Source organism: Alligator mississippiensis, chromosome 2 (genome assembly GCF_030867095.1).
Source record: "Alligator mississippiensis isolate rAllMis1 chromosome 2, rAllMis1, whole genome shotgun sequence".
Lineage (NCBI taxonomy): Eukaryota > Metazoa > Chordata > Crocodylia > Alligatoridae > Alligator > Alligator mississippiensis.
Genome location: NC_081825.1, coordinates 287,422,329 through 287,443,222, shown reverse-complemented (window position 1 = coordinate 287,443,222; position 20,894 = coordinate 287,422,329). Strand labels below are relative to the sequence as shown.

The 20,894-nt window shown below is 52.1% G+C and overlaps 1 protein-coding gene and 1 long non-coding RNA gene across 3 annotated transcripts in view; both read right to left on the bottom strand.

Annotated features, from left to right (window-relative positions):
- The window catches only part of KIF26A (kinesin family member 26A), a 142,075-nt gene extending 126,813 nt beyond the window's left edge, over positions 1-15,262 (bottom strand). The window contains exons 1-2 of one of the 2 annotated variants that reach the window (XM_059723278.1): positions 14,677-15,262; positions 13,332-13,592 (exon numbers count right to left, since the gene is read on the bottom strand). In XM_059723278.1, coding sequence (XP_059579261.1) covers positions 13,332-13,592; positions 14,677-14,814 — 399 coding nt within the window. In that variant the 5' untranslated portion in view covers positions 14,815-15,262. The remainder of the gene's footprint in view (positions 1-13,331; positions 13,593-14,676) is intronic. The other variant, XM_059723279.1, reaches the window with a different exon arrangement.
- A 1,788-nt stretch (positions 15,263-17,050) lies between these two features.
- LOC132248438 (uncharacterized) lies at positions 17,051-19,590 on the bottom strand. Its single transcript, XR_009459633.1, has 2 exons — positions 19,459-19,590; positions 17,051-17,459 (listed from the first exon to the last, which is right to left on the bottom strand). It is a non-coding gene; the product is annotated as an uncharacterized LOC132248438 (long non-coding RNA).
- Between the last annotated feature and the right edge of the window lie 1,304 nt (positions 19,591-20,894).

Sequence of the window (20,894 nt, the reverse complement as noted above, 5' to 3'; positions counted from 1 at the left end):
CATGTGCAGAGTGTGATTAGAACTACAGCTTCATGAAACCCAATCTCTCTTCTCCAGCCCCATCACAGATCCCAGCAGGGGCCAGTCAGAGAACAGACGGGTGTGCTGTGCTCTGGCTATTCTCAAATGGCAGAAAACCCCTAGAGAGTTTTATTATTCAGTCCATAAACTAAGAACAGATTGCAGTTGCTCCAATTTGGCAGACCCTGGACCAACCTGAGCATGTGGGAAGTATAAGGCCCTCCCCCTCCCATCCTGGTGTAAAGCATAGAACACAGGAACCAAGATTCACAGCCTATATTTCATAGCTATAATATATCAGGCTGCTTCAACATTATGGACATCGATCCACCTTAAGATCAAGTATTTTCCACCTGTTTTGTTTTTGGTTAAAGCTCTGAAACCTAAAACTAAAGAAAAAAAAGGCAACTTCCAGCAAAGGTCAGTCAACTGGCTAGCAAGAGTGTACAAGGTTATAGGTTAAAACATCTCATAGATGTAAGAACATGAGCATGAAATTCTACAAAAAGAGCCCCAAGGGACCCCAAAGCAAGTAAATAGGCATGAAGATGTAATTAAAAGCCATAAATCCATCAAACCAAAAATATGTAAACTTAATACATGAGCTCATATCTTTTTACTTTTTTCCCCTTCCACATTTGCCTCACTCTAGACTCTTTTTGAACCCACAAATAAAAAATTAACAATGCCAGAAGAAATATTTCTTAATATGTGGGACAGAGATATAAATAATGAATGTTTTTATCTTATTTTTATAGGTAATTGCTGAAGGAAGCTCTCTCTATAACAATCACTGAGACCCTAAACTTATTATAAATTACTTCAACTATATCTCCTCCTTACCAAACCCACAAAAAGACAGTATTTTACAGTATTTTGGTACCATTGAATGAATCTTACACACAAAATTAACCTTGCAAAAGCTTGTTGGATGCATGTCAAATATACCCTGCTTTCTTTGCAACAAAACCTTTATTAAAGCAAAACAGAATAGTCACTTGCTGTGATCCCAAGTGTAACAAACTGCATAAACCTGTCTAACATTTTAATTGCAGGTTCTAGGCCAAGTTTTAACCTGAAAGTTATGGGCAAAATCCTGGCCCGGGATCCACCTCCAGCACAGTTTGGGCCCTGCACAGCCCGCAGGCGATTTGTGGCCACAGAGCTCACCGTGGATTCTAAAATGGTTTCTCCCCACTGCTGCAGCGGTTGGGCCCAGCACCAGGGCGCTGGAGCAAACTGCCCAGGTTCACAAGGGCACTCGAGATCTTCACTGGAAATTCAACTCTGAAACTTGTCCCTCCATTACCACTCTTGAGTCTGTACTAGGCCTAATAGCAGGAGCTAGGAACACATCTGGAGTAGCCTCTGGCAAACTTCTGGAGCGATCCTTTGGACTCATGTGGGTAGGTCCCAAGCAGGTGCCCACAGCACCAGGACTAGCTACTGCAGCAGCCCAGACTGCCTAGCCCATAGAGACCTCCTATTAGAATTAGATAGATGCCCAACCCCAATAAGTCATTCTAGTCCCCTCAGCGTGCCCAAAGGTGAAGTCTACCTCTATGACCCCGTAACAATGGGGATAGGTCAAGAGAAGTAGTGCCAATATCCCAATGCTTCGTTAGTGAGCAATAAGTCATGGACACCAAATGGGCCCATCTGCCCAAAAAGAAAAGTCCCAGGTGATCATTCTACGCTTGAAATACTAAACTAGAACATTGACCTTTGGGACTGAAAAAATACAAGCAGACTGAAAAAGTATGGGCAGAGCTGCTGCACAAAGCAAGCAGCAGTGATGGGGCTCAGAAGGGTAATTATGGGGCTAAGCTAAATTTTGGGTTGGCCATAGCCCCCAAGCCCCCCCTAGTACTGCTGCTCACCCTGTGCAAGCTGCAGCAGCTCTGCCTCCCCCGCTCCCACCCAAAGCACAGCCCCTACACTGGGAAAGGCTTGCACTCCCCGGGACACCATCACAGAGCTGCTGCCCCATCAGGTCCCTCCCACATTGCTGGCCAGGTGTGAGTGGTGGAGGCGGCACCCAGGGCTGGCAAACCCCAGCTGTGGTCCCCTGGTGGGAGAGGGGATGAAGAAAGGAATAATCTCCCCCTCCCTTTGCCATGCAGGCCATGCTGGCCACACCCCTGCCCTTGCCGCAGGAGCAGTGATGGGGGTCCCTGACAGGGGCTGCTGTGCCCTGGCCAGTGAGAACCTGGATGGGGTCCGTGCCAATGGGATACGGGAAGGAGAGGAGAATTAAATTCCCTCCCTTCCCCTGTTCACTTCAGGCTGCTGATGGGGCTGGCCACACACCCCTGCCACGGTGCAGGGATGCCTAACAGGTTGCTTCTCCCTGACCAGGCAGCCCCCGCTGGGGTCCCGAGTGGGGGGGAATAAACCTCACCTTAGGAGGCCATGCTGGGCCAGCACCTGGCCGGGGGCTGGCCACGCTCCTTGCCCCCACCAAAAGCCTGACTAGGGCTGCTCCCCCCCTCGCCCTTCAGGCACACCCTGGCTGCAGTTCCTGCAAGCCAGGGTGGGGAATTAAACCCCTCCCCAATCTTACTCAGCCCTTCCTGGGTCTGACCACACTCCTTCCCCCATCCACTGAGAAAGGGAAGGGAGGGCTCGTTCTAGCACCCCCCTGGCTTCTGGTCTGAGCCACTTCAGACATGTGCCTGCACTTCCAGAATCAAATGTTTATTCACTTGCAAATCAATTCAATCTACACAGGTTAGACTAACCTACAAAGATTGAATTTATTCAGGCTCGGGCATTTCAAATGTCTGTACTTAGCCCAAAAGTCTTCTACATGCATTGATGCAAGCACAAAATATGTTCCAACAAACTGTATGTTGTGATAAAACAGGAAACACATTTAAACCTAAGCCTCTGAATGCTGTGAAAACTAGTACTAATGCTTTGCTTTCACAGTTAATGCTGAAAGCCAGGCAATGCTCAGCCCAAATAGAGGTATCACATTTCAGTTTGTTCAGAATGCTTTCACATCCTATTCACTGAGTAGTATAAAATCCCCCAGCAATGTTAGCAGAAGATTCACAAAGAGCTAAATGAAAATTGATCATTTTCCCCAGCCCTGCCTGGTGTTCTAATCAATTCGGTACAGGTATTGACATATGGTAATGATGGCCTCCATCTCAACCAAAAAATTCAGATCTGCTTACAAAATTCCAAGATCATTCTTTAAGGGTTGATTTTAAGGCATGATTCACCAGGTTTATTGGTGGCAAACCTTGAGATTGCACCACGAGCACTGACACATTTTGCATGACCACAGTGTATCTCACTCAACATAGCCTGGGTGTTTTACTGCATGATATGAATGGTTTTGTTCAGAGACAGAGGTAGTTAGTTAGCCATCTTAGTCTGAAGTCAGTCACAAGGCAGAGTAGATACGCATCTTTATAAACGAACTAAACGAGGTAGAGAGAGAGAGAGCGCGCACAAGCTTTTGTGAACCCAAGTTCACTTCATCAGGTGATAGTTTTGTTTCTATCATCTTAATGATTTTCCTTTACATACTAATGGCCATCTCATTCGCACAAACTTCTAAATGTGTAACTTCAAAATTAGAGAAAAGCCTGTCAAAATGGACCATTTGTAATACCAAAATATGGAGGAGGTGTCTTTTCTTTTTCTATCTATCTTAATGTTTTGCCCAAAACAGGGTATGCAAAGCATTATAGCCTGGGGGCAACAATAGCAAAGATGAACCATAAAGATACATGGGTTTAATGGGTCTAATTATCCTGGTATTTAGAAAAAAATGCAGTGTTACTTCTAAATGTGACTCCCTGCAATGCAATAGATTGCTACCTTGCCACAAAAAGCCTTTTTAAAAAGAAATCCATACTAAAAGTTTATTTTCACTTAACTTATTTGAAAGGAAAGCTTCCTACTACTGCAAAAAGACACTCCTCCTGTTGTAAGAATCATTTGAATATTGTGCTTATGATGCAACCCTATCAACTTTTCCAAAAAATTAATAGTTTAGGAAAAAAATAAGTAGCATATTGTAGTACAATGTTTTGCTGCTGCATGAGTGTGGCCATATCACTGCTTCTACTGCATGACAAGGGTCCACTGGCGTTTAGCAATACAGTATTCTAATGATACAACAGTAACAGCATATTACAATATGCAAATAAGCACTTTCTAGGAGCTCCTGTGTCACTCGTCATTAAAAATCTGATCCATTTTCTCATCCAAATTCTTATATACTACTAAAGCTCCACTTTGGCCTGACACTGTTCTGCACCAGCCTATGTTTCAAAGTCTTTCCTGGCTCCTTCTAGATAGCTGTCAATTTTCAGGACTACCTTTAGGTCAGAATCATTTTTGCTATGCTAATATATTATTTGCTGAGGGTCCTGGCTTAATTCCAGCTCCTGGAGCATTTTACCTCTTAAGAGGATAGTGACCCATCTGCTACCCATGACCCCAATTAGACAGTCACCCAGTTTTAAATGGTTAGACTTGGGAATTAAGCTGCAGGTCACTGGATCCCCAGCATGGCATCCCTGTGTCAGCACCATTATGGTTTTATTATTGTTAATGATGTATATTGTGGTAGCTGGAGGAAAACACACCAACTAAGATAGGAGTCCCTTGGTGCCAGGTGCTGTACAAACAGACAGAAAGAGATGGTCTTTGCCCCAGAGAATTTTTATTCTAAATGCACAAAACAGAAAAAATACAGATGGAAGAAAATAATAATATTCTCATTTTACAAACAAAGAATGAGGCACCATAGCATAAGATGAGGAGTTTAAATAGCATAGGAACTCAGTGGCAAATGTGAAAATTAAAACTTGATCTCTTAAACACTAGTCCAGGGCCTTTAACAACAGACTAGTCTTCCTTTAGCGGAATCAATTATCATAAACTCTGAAAATAAGTCCCTCATTTTCTCATGTCTGGCACCCAAAGACAAAACACTTCGCAGGCTGAGTCAATGGCACAGCCAAGAACAGAACCCAAGATTCCCGACTTCCAGTTAATGATCATCTTCACTGGACTATACTGGCAATAGAAGCAGGGAAGAGCTCATCTGAGCCTCACATTCCAGTTCAAAGGATTAGAAGGAAAAAAAAACAGGATATTCACTTGCACAAGGGAATGTGGTGACCACAAGTATAAGGCTCTCTACAGCTCTCAATGTTAGCAGTGCCCAAACAGACCTAACTCATACAGGCAACCCAGTTTCAAAAGAGTCTTTCCAAACATTACTCTGGGTAAAAGCAGGTAGCAAGTCCTCTCCTGACAAAAAAAAAGATGCAAAATATTCAGTCTCCACACAAGAATGCTTTGTATGAATACAATGGCCAACCAAGGGGCAATCCAGTTTAACCTGCTCTTTATTACTTCAGAACAGTCTGAAAAAGAAGAGCAATTTGGGATCAAAGGCCACATCCAGATTAGCAGGGGCATGCAGCTTGTGGTGCCACAAACTTCTTTGTGGCACCACAAACTGCATGCTGTGAATGTTAAACCATGTGCTGTGCCGCTACTTCGCAGCACAGCAGCAAAATTTGCTACCAGGATTTCCTGGTAGCAAAAAAAACCTCCAGAAACAAAAGAGGCACAAAGCATGCAAAACAAGTGTGCACCAACACAAACAGAGTCCGGGCCATCCAGAGCAACCGTCTGGCTGCCAGCCAGGCCTCTGTACTACCCAGGTTGTGCCCCTGCGGCTCCAACATGCCACCAGTTAAGACTACTGGAGCCAGCACAGGTGCTTGCAGCTCTCCCTGGCTGATGAATGGAGAGAAGCAGGGCAAGAGCAATTTGCCCCTTGTGGGACAATTTGTCCTGCAATGAAGCACACATGCAGGGGCATGCACTGAGGCAATTTGGGCTGCTGCAAGTGCATGCCCCAGCTCATCTGGATATGACCACATAGACAATGCGACTACCACAGAGTAACTCATTAATGAAGGAATGGGAGGTCTACCCAGCATAGGCATGAAGGAAAAAGTGGTTGAGATGTTTTAATTTGGCAGATTTGTAGAATTCAGCAGTCCACTTGCCAAAAGTCCTGAAGTGTCAAGCCAGGAGACTTAGTCACAATCTGCTACAACCAGGGGGATGAGCATTGCCTCCTACAGACTTGTTGTTAACATGTTGGAAATTGGGATCACTGTAGGTGGAACTCTTGGCAAAAACAATAAAGCAGCTACTACATATTTCAACAGGTTTAAAGTAACCTCAGATGTTAGGAGCAGATGCTCTTTCACACCCCTTGGGAGTTCGAAATGGTTTATGTATTTCCTCCCTTTCCTCTAATAGGCCAGGGTGCTGAAGAAATTAGATAGAGAAAGAGCAAGAACAAGAGCAATACTAATTACCCTCAAACAGCCCAGGAGGCCACAGTATCCTGAGCTAATTGTGCAGTCCTAGCTCCCTCATTTGATCCCCCTGCAAGAAAACCTATTGCCTCAGGCATCAGTGCTGCATGATAAATCTTACTCACCTGTATTTAAAAGGACATACCCAAAAATCCAAACTGCTTTAGGCAAGCAGATTATAACCCTGCTTCTGTCCCAGAAACAATCCACTTCCATAACCTATCATACAGAATAGGAATGAATACACGGCTGAGGACAAACAAACTTGTCTGCTAACTCATTTCAATATATTTGATGCAACATTGTCACTTTCCCCTTTATTAGGCTGCACATGTACCTGAAACCCGTATCTGATTTTATAGCCTGGAGCACTCAACAGCCAAGTCTACACAAGATTCTCTCTCTCACAATCTTGGTGCATCTGAAAAATGCCCTGTAATTTCATGTTTATTAATAAAGAGGTACTTTCTACACTAATGCATCTTTAAGCTATTTCTACATGTGATGTTTCTGAAGTGAATCTTGTGCTAATAAAAGGCACTAACAACAAGAACATCAAAGCTGGAGCTCCCTATTTCTCTACAAATAACAAAGAACATTAGCACAAGGTTCCCCAAGCCCATCCTGCAATGCAGAACAACTCTACAATGGAGAGAGCACCTCCTAGCAGGAAACTGCCCCACAATAAAAATAAATAAATAAAGATCATCTGCATAGTTGGGAGAGATGTTAGAAAAGCTTTCAGGTCAAGTCTGGGAAATAAGCAGATACAGCTTCTTAAGCTTAGGCTGAATCTCCTTCTTTCCCAGACTTGGCAAAGAGCACTTTGTGCCCAAAAGCTTGTCTAACACCTCTGTCGCCCATATTGTTGAGACAATAAAAGATATTACCAAACAAACCTTGCTTCTCACCTATTCTCTGGACCATCATAGCCACAATACTCTACTATCACAATGAAGAAGAGCACCTGCAGCCTAGTCAAATCCAGTAGAATTATTCCAGATAATTATTAGCTTCAACCAATACCAAACACTCCAAAGACCTTTCAGATTTTTGCTTTCAGAGGTTTAATAGAATATGGAGGGAAAGGAAACCAACTAGCATCAGCATTGGCCACGCATAGGGGGTGCACTTCCGGGTTTGCCACTGGGGGGACCCCCCCCCCCGCCCCAGTCAACAATCAGCTGCTGGTGCCCCCCCCCCCCAAGTATTAGGAGGCACCAGTTACCCATGAGCATCAGAGAACACCGCACAGGTCTCTTGGACTTACAAAAGTTCTAGAAGTGTGCATGAACTAAGTCCTCATTCATGCAGGGAAAAACAACCAGATGAATGAGATCCAGCAAAGTGCAGCCAGATCCACTACTCACCATCTCCTTCAAACCTTCTCCTGAGAAGGCTATTAACCTACATTCTTGATGCAGAAGACCATAGGCGCTGAGTACACCGGGACCTGAAGGCCCTAGCCCCCCTCGGAAAGAGGATGGACCAACCACCCATCCCTAATTGGGTGGCACAGTGTTGTCAGAATTTGTCCCAGATTCTCAGTATCGTTCAGGGATCCAGGTTTTCTGTTCACTGTGGGAAAACACGGGAAACTGCAGATTTCCCCTTGCAGGCTGGCAGAGTTCCAGCCTGCAAGGGGCTGTGGGGAGCAGGACACAAAGGGTGCCATGTGCGCATGCATGTGGCCAGGAATACAGGCCCAGGCAGCAATGGAGAGCAGCTCCTCCAGCTGCCTACAGGTAAATCTATGGGAGGGGGGTGCAGATTATGTTGCTGCTGGGTGGGTAGGGGGTACTTCACCATGGCGGTGCAGTCGGCACGGGGCTTCTAGGGGAAGGGCAGCAGGGAGGGGAGCCCTGAGCCCATAGTGGGCAGCCCACATCTGCCCCCTCTCCCCACAGGTTCTGCTCAGCTCTGCTCCAGCCATGACACCAGGGTGGTGAAGGGAGAAGCATCATTTTAGCCCCTCCCCAGGAAAAATATAAATTAGCAGCTATGCAGGAGACAGTTTCTCCAATGCTGATTAACTAATACTAGAAACAAATAATCCTCTAGACTACTGCCCCATCTTCCAGCTTCTTTTTCTAAGCAAGCTCATTGTAAAAGTAGTTGCAATAGCATACAAAATAAGCAGTAGCAATAGACCTAACAAGTTATCACAAACTGAGCATCCAAGTGTCAGTCTTCTGTTGGTTTTCTTCAAGAAGTGCCTAGGGATCTACTAGAGCCACCAACACAGGGAAGATATTACATACTGCATCTCCCTTTCAATTTGTGTGACCAATGCCATAGCAAAAATGTCAAAGGACTACAAGGGACAATCTTTGAATGAAAAACAGATGCCTAGACTTCAATCCAAACAAGAATACAGTGCTACTAGTAGGAACAGGTCTCAGGAGCCAACCTATACATCCTGCATGGAAGACATATCTTCCTCTTTGCTAAACTAGTGTGAAACTTAGCCTATTACCAGTTTCATTGCTGTTCCTGGTTCACTAGATATAATAGAGAACAGGTACTTCATTTCCTGCCTGTCCCCAGTCTTCTCAAACAAGAATCAAACAACCATGGTACAAATATCATCAACACAAACTGGACAACAATAGGCAGTAGTAGTACCTTAGGTAATAGCTCTCCTTTTTATCAAGACAGTCCTTATGCAACAGCTAACCTGCTTCTTGAGAAGGACAGGCTGGCCAGAATACAACACTATTACTTGACTACTTCCGATGACTCATTGTTCATCACCACTAAAGGATCTGGTCCTTACCTTGAAGGTCCTCCATGGAATGGAGCCAGCCACCATATACAGCACAAAGCTTACTTTGCTAACTGGAAATATGGGAAATGAATGTTTCAAGGATGAAATTTATAGGAGCCAGAGACAAGGCATTTTCTGTGCCAAGTCAGAGAACAGAGAATATCCTACCACAGGGATTTACAACACGCTCTAGTACATATCTCATCCAAATTCGTTAGAACATCAAATATTTTTTTCAGAAACCTACCCACAGTAACAAAAGAGGAAGGGCAAACAACAAACAAAGAAACAGGGAACATAAAGTTTCTCAATAGCACAGAACCGAAAGAACTAAGTCCTACTCAAACTGTAGTTAAACAGAACATTTTTTCCTTGAATGCTACATTTGGCACCTGCATACCTTGGTAATAGATGTAAAATAAATGGAACAGACAACATTTAATGTATCATGGTATATGGAATCAGATAAATATCTGAGCTCAAATCTGGAAATAGAAACTTTCCAATTTAATTCTATCTCTAAAAATGGTACTTCCTGTGGAACTGACCTTCCTTAGGCCTTGTCATACTGCTTTCATATTGCTGTAATCATTTGGCTTAGGATGTAGGGTTGGTTTTTTGTTTGTTTGGGGTTGGTTTTGTTTTTTGGGGTTGTTTTTTTTGGGGGGGGGGTCCCAAAATTGTTGTACCAGTATATACCATTATATTCATATACAGGTTCTTTATACCAGGATAGCTTATTCCCCTTCCCATATAGGATTAGCTACTCCAGTGTAAAGCACCTGTATAGCAATACTCTGTTTTGACACTACAGTCATATAACTGAAAGGATACATCCTTTCCAATACACCAAAGGCCAGCTTTAACCTTTTTTCCTGTTTTTAGAAATGGTGGGATGTTTGTGCTTGCTTACCTCACAAGACCGAATTAATTAACATTTGTCAAGTGCTGTGAAGATCTTAAGTGCTAAGCATTATTATTATTATTATTTCAATCTACATGCCCATTCAGTCTTGGCCTCTCTTGTGAAACTGCCAACAATGATGCCAATTAGTGCTAATTGTTGTGGTGGTTTTGTAACAAGGATATCTGCCAACTGGGAACCAGACAGAGACCACCAACTCATTTCACATGGATCACCAAACAGCTGTCAAATAGTAACAACTTTCAGGCACTAACAACCTGGTCTCAATTCAAACCAGAACCCTAGAGGTAAAAAACTCCATATCCCATTACCAATCCCCTGAGGCACTTAGTTTGCAAGACAAATACAAAACTTTTAATTAGAGATAAACCAAGATCCTTTTCTTTAAATACAAGTCCTACATCCAGCCCTGTAAACTGATGCTGAGATTGCAATACTGGAATGTTAATCTGGGATATTACTAGATTAAACCCTGTTTGACTTCACTCCAAAATGACTGAAACTCCATGTGGATTCATTGTCAGGTGTCAGTATGACAACAACCAACCAAACAACAACAAAAGAAGGGAATTGATAGTGTAGAGTAATGTAAATCTGGAGGTTTTAAGTTCCTGGCTTTGCAATTTTAAAATCCAGACCCACTGTTATAAATACTTGTAAATTTATCAGCAGTTGTCCACATATATTCAGTTGACTTTAGAAAGATATACACAACAAACCTATTTTACTAGCTCATTCATATTACACTAGCATTACAACCTTCTATTTTAACTGAACGGACAATAGCGCTTAAATCAGTTATGTTTCTATTTTCCTTTAGCACAGGTTACAGAAAAAAACAAATCTTTGAAAAGCAAATAACATTTTAACTTTTTACTCCAATTCAAGATTTATCATTTATCAGCTCTCTCACAAAAGAGACTGCAACTTCCCTCTTTCATCAGTAATGAAAAAGAACAGGAAGCCAGGCCTTCTTTCATCTTTGAAGCACCCACCCACCTTCCCAAAGAGCTTCTGAATCAGGTATAGTCTAGAGACCTTTCTGAACCCCTGCTGAAAGATCCCTTAATGATGATGGCAAAGGACACAACCCCTTTGAATGTACAGCACATTCAAAGCAGCAGCGTTCTTGTGTTTACTCTTCCTAGCCAACCTGAGAACACATACTAAGAAACTGTCTTGACTTTCAGTGTAGGGCCTTGTAACTCTTATGGAGACAAGCTGCCTTTTTTTTTTCAAATGTCTTGTTATGTAATTAAACCAGAAAGCAAAATACAAGCTGCCTTTCTTGCACAAACAGCACATAACGCTTGACCTGCCAACAGACTGCTGTCAGATCCTCAGCTGCTGTAAATCAACATAGCTCCACTGCTTTCACAGCAAAGCCGATTTACGCCGGCTGAGAATCTGAGCTCACAACCACTGTTATCTTCTCTTAACTTAGTGCACACAAGGGCACTTTGAAGGCACCAAAGAATACAGCTAGTTATCCTGTCTTCTGTCCTGGGGAGTTGCTTACAACTAAAGGCTGCTTTCTGATCTTACATTTAATCTGTAAGTATCATGGACCTTTGAACACACAGGCTTTCGGTTAAAAATATCCTAAACTCTATGACTGTACAAGTTTTGGCTCTTTGGAGATTAGCATATGCTACTCAACAAATTAGCCACTTTGAATCTATTCCTCTTGGAACAAGTTTGTCAACTAATAAGTTATTGCTTTTCCTGGCATGCTTTGAAACCCTAACGAAAGGGGATTAATTTACCCATCATCAAGTGCTTATCAGAGAGGCTCCCTGAGATGTACACAAATGAGACCACACAAACAGGCCTTTGGAGATAGGTCTCCTCACCTGAACACCTGGCCAAGGCCCACCGACTTTCCAGCATATGTATTTCTTCTCTATGACAAAGATCCATTTATCATTCATCTTCAGAAAGGACCCTACTTTCTCCCAATCAAGGCCTGGAGTCAGTTAAGAATCAGGATTCAGGTTTTGTATGCTGCTGGCAAAGCGGTACACCTTGCAATAGGAAATTAAACTGCTGTTCACTGCTCATGCAGAGCCAGACAACAGGAGGTCCAATAGTTCCACCTTCAGCTGAGATAAAGTACATGCCATTTTACACTAAAGAAATAGGACTTGATCCAAAGCTCACTGAAGTCAATGGAAAGACTCCTATTGATTTCAAAAGGATTTGGATCAGGCTGAAAATGTTAAAATCTTAGCCTCGCCTTCTGACACTGCAATACAATGCACCTCCAACAAAACTATATTTAGATTCAATGGGAATTCTGTAGATCATACAGGAACTCTTTGAATGAAAATGAAGGTCAAGAGGGTTTGGCTTCCTCTGCAGACCCCCCTATTCTTACGAGCATCCAGATAAGCATTGTTTGGAAAACAATGTTACTTCCAAACTTTATGCTAAGTGTAACACATTTGGGCGCCTTAAAACAGAACCCCTGGATCCTCTGTTCTACTTCTGTCGGATGATTTAATCTATGTAATCTGTTAACGTGTCTAGCCCTGAGTGCCGGGACTTTGCACCTGACTTCCCATAGACACTACACACGCTGGGATCACAGAGAGGGATCCTGAACGTGCATGAAATACACCCTGCACGGAGAGGGGAAACTCTGCAGCAAGCAGCGCACGTGGTAGCTGAAAGCTCCCGAGTGCTCATGCATTGCACTCCTTCGTTACTGCTCACGGGTTATTGTCTAGCACGAGGTATAAGCCCATGTGAATATGATGCGACTAAGGCTTGCCCTTGCGGGATGAAGCAGAGGGCTCAGCCCATCAAGCAGGGGCGTTCAAGCATCCGGCCCTTTAAAGTCCAGGGAAAGCATCCTTCACAAAGTTTCACCCAAGCGCCTCGGATGAAATACGCAGGCGCCCCCGGAATATCCCAGCTTAAGTCTCCGCAGGGGAGCGCGGCTGACACTTGTTGGCCCTCGTGTAGTAACCACGAGAGACTCCCGGGAAGCGCAGACCTGTCACTGGGGCTCAGCGCCGCGGGCCGCTCGCACCCGCTTCTGCAGCGGGCAGCAAAGGGGCGGAAAACCCGCGTGGGCTTTGATCCCCGCACCGCACTGCAGCCTCCGGGCCGGCTCCCACGGCTGAAGTGGCTCTTTGCCTGGCGATCAAGGAGCTGGGTGCGTGCCCCGGGGGGTGGGAAAAGACCCGGCTCCTTGTGGCACAGCAGAAGGGGGCCCCGGGCCGGAGAGGGCGCGGCGGGGCGGACTCACCGGCAGGGGGCTGGCGGGGCCGGCCAGCTTCGCCGCTTGCCTCTTGAGCTCGGCCAGCTTCGCCTGGCAGGTCCGGCACCAGCCTCCGCGGCCCGCTCGCTCCGACTGCCCCGGCTCGGCCAGGCTGGCGGCGCCGGCTCCCTCCGGCGGCGGGCGGCTGGCGCAGCGCTCCTCGTCGGCGGCCGGCGGCAGCCTCTTGCGGGGGGAGAGCTCCAGCGAGAGCGGCGGCGGCGGCTGCCGGCCGGGGCTTCCCTCCGCCACCTGCGGGGACACAGCGGGCTCAGGGCGGGCAGCGGCCCCGCAGCCCGCGAGGCACCGACTTGCCGGCCGGCTCTCGCAGCCCGTCCCGCCGGGGCTGCCCGCAGCCGAGAGCATGGCTCCGGGGGGGCCGCCCCGACCGCGACCGCGACCGCGGGGCTGGAGCCGGCTGCGGCTAAGCCGGGCTGCGCATGGGGCGGCGGCGGCGCGGCGAGCCGGGCTCGTCGGGGTCCCCGGGCCGCGGCCGCTCGCAGCTACGTGATGCTGCCGCCGCCTCCCATGTTGTGCCGGGCGCCAAGTTGGGCTGGAAGTTTGTTGGCGGCGGGAGGGGAGGGGAGGGCAGGGGAGGAGGCAGGGGAGGAGGCGTGAGCTTGACGCGCGGTTTGGCCGCGCTTGGCTCCAGCCCCGTGGGCACTGGCGGGGGGAGGGGGGCAGGCCTGGCCCCGGGCGGCCGCGGGGAGCCCCGGCCCGGCCGGCCCACCCCGCGGGTGGAGCTGCCCTCGGGGCTCCCTGGCTGCCCCCGCCGCCGCCGCCGCCGCGCGGGTCCCGGCCCCGGGAGCGGGCGGAAGGGGCCGGGCGGGGGCACGGGTCGCCCCCCGGCTCTGCCCCCCGACGGCCCCCGGCTCTGCCCCGCGGGGGAGCCGCAGCGCCGGCCGGCTCGGGTGCGGGCAGCGCCCCGGTCCCTGTGACACGAGCGCCACCTGCCGCCCGCCGCTCCCCGCAGCGCCCAGCCCCGCGCTGCCCGCGCCCGGACGCGGGGCAGAGCATCCCCCGGGAGCGCCCGGCAGGCGGGCAGCCCCTTTCTCCCCGCTCCGGGGCCGCGCCCGGCACCGCCCGCGCTGCCCCCGCGCACCCAGCCCCGGCTCGAGGCGGGGGGAACCGCCCGCCTGTGCCCCGCGTCCCCGGGGCGCCCCCTCCGCCCGGGGAAGCCGCCAGCCGACGGGGGGGCAGAGCCGACCCGCGTCCTCCTGGCCCGGGCTGCTCCGGAGCGGGGGTGCGGAGCTCCCCGCCGGGAGGGACGGAAGGAGGGATGGACCCCGGGGCAAGCCGCCGTGCCCCAGCCCCGCCCGCCTCCCGCCCGCCTCACCTTGCCCTTCCTGCGCAGGAGATGGCTGGTGAAGCCGAAGATGATGTCGGAGTCGAGGCAGAGCGCGCCCAGCTCCAGCAGGCTGCCGGGGGGCTTCCGCGGGGCGCCGCCGGGCTCGGCCGCCTGCCGGGAAGCCATGGCCGGGGGGCGGCGGGGAGCGGAGCAGCGGTGGGGAGCGGGGGCGAGGGAGCCGGCAGCCCCGGCCCGTCCCGGCCCGTCCCGTCAGGGCTGGAGCCGCGGGCAGCCCCGCGCTGCCACCCGCACGCGGCCGGGCTCTGGGGAGGCACCTGCCAGGCGGAGCCCCCGCGCGCCTCCGCCCGCCTCCCCCATGCGCGGGGGAAGGGGGAGCGTGCGCGGGCAGGGCCCAGGGGCTGGCCCGGCCGCGGGCGCTCGCTGCCGGCGTGCGGGGACCAGGCTCTCACCGCCCGCCTGCAGCCTCCCCCCGAGACATGGCCGCAAGCGCGGCCGCCCCGTCGGAGCTCAGGCGCCGGGCGGCCCCCGCAGGGCCCCGCTGCGCGGCGGCAGAGGAGCGCAGTTGGGCGCGAGGCTCCCGCATGTGGCGGGAGGGAGGCAGCGCGGGCTCTGCTGGGCACGGCCGCCGGAGCCGGAGCCGGAGCTGGAGCCGGCTAAAAGTGGTGCTAATTGCTGCAGGGGAGGGGAGGGATGAGGAGCTGCGAGCGGGGGGGGGAGGCAGCCCCGCTCCCCGCCGCCGCCGCCAGCCGCGCTCAAGCCAATCCCGCCGGGGCTCGCCGCCGCCGTGACATCAGCCCGCAGCCGGGGACGGGCGGGCACAGCGCGGGCAGCGGCGGGGCCAGGGGCTCGCGGGCGGGGTCTGCTCCGCGCCTCGACCCCTGTCTCGAGGCTCCCCCCAACAAGTCCTTCGCCCGGGTCCTCCGCCCCCGGCCCGCAGCGCCCCCAACCCCGCAGCCGCGCGGCCCCCGCGCCCGCCTCGGCTCGGACGAGTGCGGCAGGAGCGGAGCAGGCAGCGCCTCTCCCCTGCTCCTGCCCATGCCCCTGTCCCTGCCCCTGCCCCTGCCCCTGCCGCCCGGCAACGCCTTGCCCTCCGGGGCTGCGGAGGTGGGGAGGGGGCACGTTCCCCCCCTGTGGGGGCGATGCCCAGCGGGCAGGCGCCCGGCTCGCCGGGGCTGAGCTCCCCGCAGCACCGGGGTGGCCCGAAAGGCGGGAGCTGGGAGCGGGCGCGCCCCGAGCGCCCCGGCACAGCGGGGTCCAGGGGACATCACGGGGCGTCCCCATGCTCTCGGCTCCCGGGGGCACTGCGGCCCGGGGCAAAGCGGGCGGTGGGCGGTTCTCCCCTCGGGGGGCACGACCAGCTCACATTTGGTCCTCGGCCTCCCCCTGCACCCGTGCTCCCCCCTGCACCCGCCCTTCCCCGCTTCCTCCCCTGCATCACCAGGCTCCCTCCCCCTGCCACTCCCTGCTGCTTGGATGGGGACGATGCCTGTTCGTCAGCGGTTGGAGGTCCCGGGCCAGCCCCGCCGCTACTTCTCCATGCTTGCGGCTCCAGGTGCCCCCTCCCCCTACTAGTCCAGGAAGGACGGGGAAGGCGGAGGAGCTGCTCGTGGGAAGGCGAGCGGGAGCAGGGGGCACAAGAGAAGCACCTGCCCAAGCTCCAGCATCAAACACACGGATCCTTCCGGAGAAGCAGCCTGTGCAGAGCTGCAGCCGCCGGGACTTCCGGGGCCCCTGTGCTGGGCGCGGTGCACCCAGAGCTGGCTCTGCCCTCAAGCGGCTTGCATCTAAGCAAGCTGGAGACTGAAGAGGGTCTAAAACCAGACAGGTGGCGGGTAGTTAGGGCTGGGATTGCCAGACCCTCTTTACTGCCAGACCTGTTCTCCCCCAGCGGGACCGCACTGGGGTCAGTGAGAGTGACTGCAATGGGGTCCGGCCCTCCCTTGGTCCCCTCCCCAGGTGCACGCCCCTCTCTCACCCCTGGGCAGCCCGCCACACCTTCATCCCCTTTGAGCTGGGCCTCTTGCCCTCCTCCCGCCAGAACCGCAGCGGGAACCACCCCGCAGCCCGGCTGGAAGGGTGTCCCGGGCACCAGTCTGGACCCGCGATCCGGCGGTGGGAGGGTGGCTGGACTCCGGCGGCAGCCTCGGGGCTCTGTGATCCCAGCCTGGCCGCTGGACGAAGGCTGGAGCGGGAAAAGCGCCGTCTGTCCTCCTCACCCCCCTTGGAAAGGGAACACGCGTTCCTTGGGGACCTCGGCAGCCCTGGGCAGCACATCCCACCCGGGAAACGTCCCCGGCCACTCGGCGGTGGACCTCAGAGAGAGGAAGAAGAAGCCTCTGCCTCTCGGATCGCGTTGGCTGGGCGCGGGTTTCTGCTAGCAGGGTTCTGCGGGATGTATGTATTAATATGCTATAGAGGTTATAGCGGATTTATTAAGTATATTGCTGCGATTTCACATTTAATTTACTAAGAATACAATGGTTTGGTCTAGAGGACCCAAGGGAAATCTAGGCAACAGTGAGCAAAAATCCATGAAATTCAATGTAGCACACTAATCATGGAGGCATTATAGTATTAATTGCTATAATGATATACTTCTAATCCTATCTCACACCGTGGCCCGGAATTTCATGGGGGGTGCGGGGGGGGGGGGGGAGGTTAAATTTCCTTGAGTCCAGGCAATCCCATCACGTCATGGAAGAGCGCGGGTCCCGCACGTTCACCAGCGCGGGGCTAATGCGATGCGAGGCAATCCGCAGAGGCAGAGGCAGAGGAGGAAGACAAGCCCCTTCGGACACCCACACAGAAAGCTGAAAGCAATAAGGAAAAGTGTTAGATTTCTGCTTTTCAAGAGGCACCCAGGCCACATAAAGGATAATTAGAATTCGTTGTAAAGATGATTTATCATGTCTATCATTGTGCTTGAAAAGGCTAGGTCACCCATGAATGCTGATGAAATTTCAAAGATCTGATCCCCGAGGACTTCCCGCATCTGCTGCCCTCTGAGATGGGGAAATAGCCCAGGGCGAGCTCCTCATTAATAGCACAGGAAAATATAAGCATTTTGTTAGACATAACATTTTTCTTGGGCATTATACCTGACACGCTCAGCCCTTTGAAGGACGTGGTAATAGGGCTCGCTTTAAAGTTCATACACTTGCTCTGCGTCTTTCCTGCGCAAGTTTGCAGGGAGCGGGGAAGCTCAAGCGGAGTTTTAGAAATGAATCGTCCCTTCTCCTGCAGCCGGCGCCGCGCGAGGTGCTAACAGCAGCGTTTGATCTGACTGGTGTAATATTCCCAAGGACATCAAAGCATGGGGGAGCACGGACAGGAAGAAACGGGGCGGGGAACCGAACCGAAATACCCCTAGACACCGGGAACACAAAACAGCTCATGCATAGTTAAATAAAAGGCAGTTAGGAAAACACAATGCATTAGGAGCTCTTTAAAGAGCTAGAGTCTGAAGTGGAGCAGGCTGGAAACTGCCAGTCCTTTAGGAGGGCGCTCACTGAATGGGACTTGAGTGAGTGAGCCTAGAAATAATCGAAGATGAGCTCAATATTCAGTGCTCCGATAGTGTCATCACCACGGCTCCTGCCCCTCAGTGAGAGAGGGCAGTATTACTAATGACTCACGGCCCACCCAACATCTGTTTGGAGAGAGCAGATTATCCTCCAATATTTTAATCTCCCTCCCTCCAATCATATGTACACCCTCCAACATGAGTGCCCAGCCGCAAACATCTATATAATGTATAGACACCGCGTAATGGAGCAAGAGATATTGATCCAGGGTGTAATGTCTCAGCTGTCTCCCCATCAGTGAACTGCACCGTGTGCTCAGGGGCTGGATTCTAGAAAGGGCTGGTTCCCACCCCGGAGAAATGTTGGCTTAATAATAAACCACTGCAGTTTTCCTAGAATGAGGGAAAAAGTCAAGAAGCCTGTACAGCATATTGGGCCTGCTTTTTTAGCTTGTCCTGTATATCCTGTACTGGATTAAAAAGAAATAGGCCACTGTCAGGACAAACAAGTGAGGCTTCGGCAGTTTTTAAAACATGGTTGACCCAAGTTCAGCTTGGGGGAAACTGAAAGGGGAGGATAAAAAAGCCATCAGCACTGCATCCGGGACTGTCATGTTCCCTTCCTAGAGCTAAAAACACCCACCCCACTTTCTCCTGAAATCCTGGGGCCTCTATGCAACCCACCAATGCATTTGTCAGGAGAAGCCAACTATGGATCATCTGAGATGCCCTGTAGCACCACAAGGCACTCCACAAGAGCTGGCAAGACCAACCCCAGAGGCAGAGGCCTGTGCAGGACATTGGGATCAGACCATATAGAAAGGTTGGACTGGAGGGAGATGTAATGAAGACCCACGCTACATGATGCTCACGTTCCCCCAGAGCAAACCCCAGGATTCAGAGGCCACCTGCGCCTTCTGTGTTTTCCATCAGGAAGCAAGTGCTCTGTGTCTGTGTGAGTAGGGCTCTTCATGTGACCCTCTGCCTTCTTGGGTGTGCTGGAGTCCAGCTTCTCAATGCATGTGTCCTCCCATCTCCCCCAGAGCCCACCCTGACAGGCACCTAAAATAAACCTAACAGAGGAGAAGAAGACACAGGAAGAGGCAACCCAGCAGACACGTAGAATAACTTTAAACAACACCTTTCACTCTTAAGTTAAAGTTACAAACTGCAGACTCCTGTGAGTGAGACCTTAAAGGGTCATGACTGGGTTGTGTGTAAGAGGGAAATGTAGGACTGCAAAGAGGGCAGGAAGGTTACTAATAATGACTTGGGGCTGGATTTACCTCCTATTGCAACCAGTGGCAACGCTCTCCTGGGCGCAGAGCTGAGTCCTTTGGGAGGGTCCCCCGAAGAAGCTCACTGTGCTAGATTTCATCCTGGCCTCCAGAGGGGAGAAATCCCTGCTATCAAAAATCACAGCTGCCTCAGAAAAGACAAAGCAGACCCCTAAAGGATATGTGCTCAGGTGAGGTTTCTGGGGGGCATCGGACATTTCGGGGGGGGGGGGGCATTTCTAGTTACATTTAACCCTGGCTTAGAGCGGGGGGCGGTTACAGACCCCTTGAGCTCCCTCCAGTGCGTGTCTCTGCTTCCGGAGTCTGATCCGCCCTTTCCCTCTTGCAGATGTGGCCGGTGCCTCCCCTCCCCTTCCTCCTTGCAGGACATGCCCGGGGAGGGGCTGAATCCCGGTGTGCGGTCGGTCCCCCTGGAACCGGGGATCCTGGTGTCCCGGGGTGGCTCAGGGGTGAGAAACTGCGGGAAGAAGCGACCTGAGGCCACCTCCCCGGCCCTCCTTGCCTGCGCTTGCAAGCGGGGAAGTGGCGGAGCGCCCGGCCCCGGAGCTGCCCCTGAAGCAGCGGCTGGAGGGCGGGGAGGGAAGCCCGAGGCCGCCTCTTGAAGGCCACTTGCCGGCTATCCTGCGCGCAGCCGGCCGTGTCCGGGGGGGCCGGTGCTCAGTGGCGGAGCTTTTAAATTCCCCGTCTCATTTGCAAGTCATCAAGGGAGACTGGGGGCAACCAGCCAGCCGCGGTTTCATGCCGGGTGGCCCTTGTCCTGCTACTCCAAGCCCCGCTCGCTTGTCTGCAGGCCTCTTCCCTCCCCCTACCCCCCCCCCCCAGGCCAAGCTGCCCCGAAGAGGGGTGGGGAAGGGGAGGCACGGCGCTGCTCCGGTCACAGCCCGTTTCTAGTCTTCTCCCGGCCCGAGGGCGACTCCGTCCAAGACTCTCCCGGCTCTGGGCTTTGCTAGGACTCAGTGTCTGCCCCCCGCCCTGCTCGGAGGGGCGAGGCCTCCCCAGAGAGCCCCAGCGCGGGGGTCCCGCAGCCCCGAGCCCGTGCGGGTCCCCGTGCGGGCTGCTCGCGGGGGCACGGGCGCGTTCAGCACCGCGGACAGCGCCGCCCTCCCGCCCGCGGGGAGCAGCGACCTGCCAGGCCCGAGCCGGCGTCCGCCCGGCCCCGCGTCTCCCGCCCAGGGCAAAACGCGGCCGCCTCACCCCGCAGCTCCGCCCGGCCCGCGGTGGCCTGGCCCTGCCCAGCCGCCAGGGCTTGGAGAAAGCGGCCACTGCCGTCCGCCAGCCCGGGTCTCGTGTCGCTCCCGTATCTCGGGACAGGGCTCCGCAGCAGGAGGCAGCTGGAGCAGCCGCACGTTCACGGGAGCGCTCAGAGTCTCGGCGGGGCAGCCGAAGGGCACAGGGCTTGGACCGGCCTTTTCCCCATCAGGGTT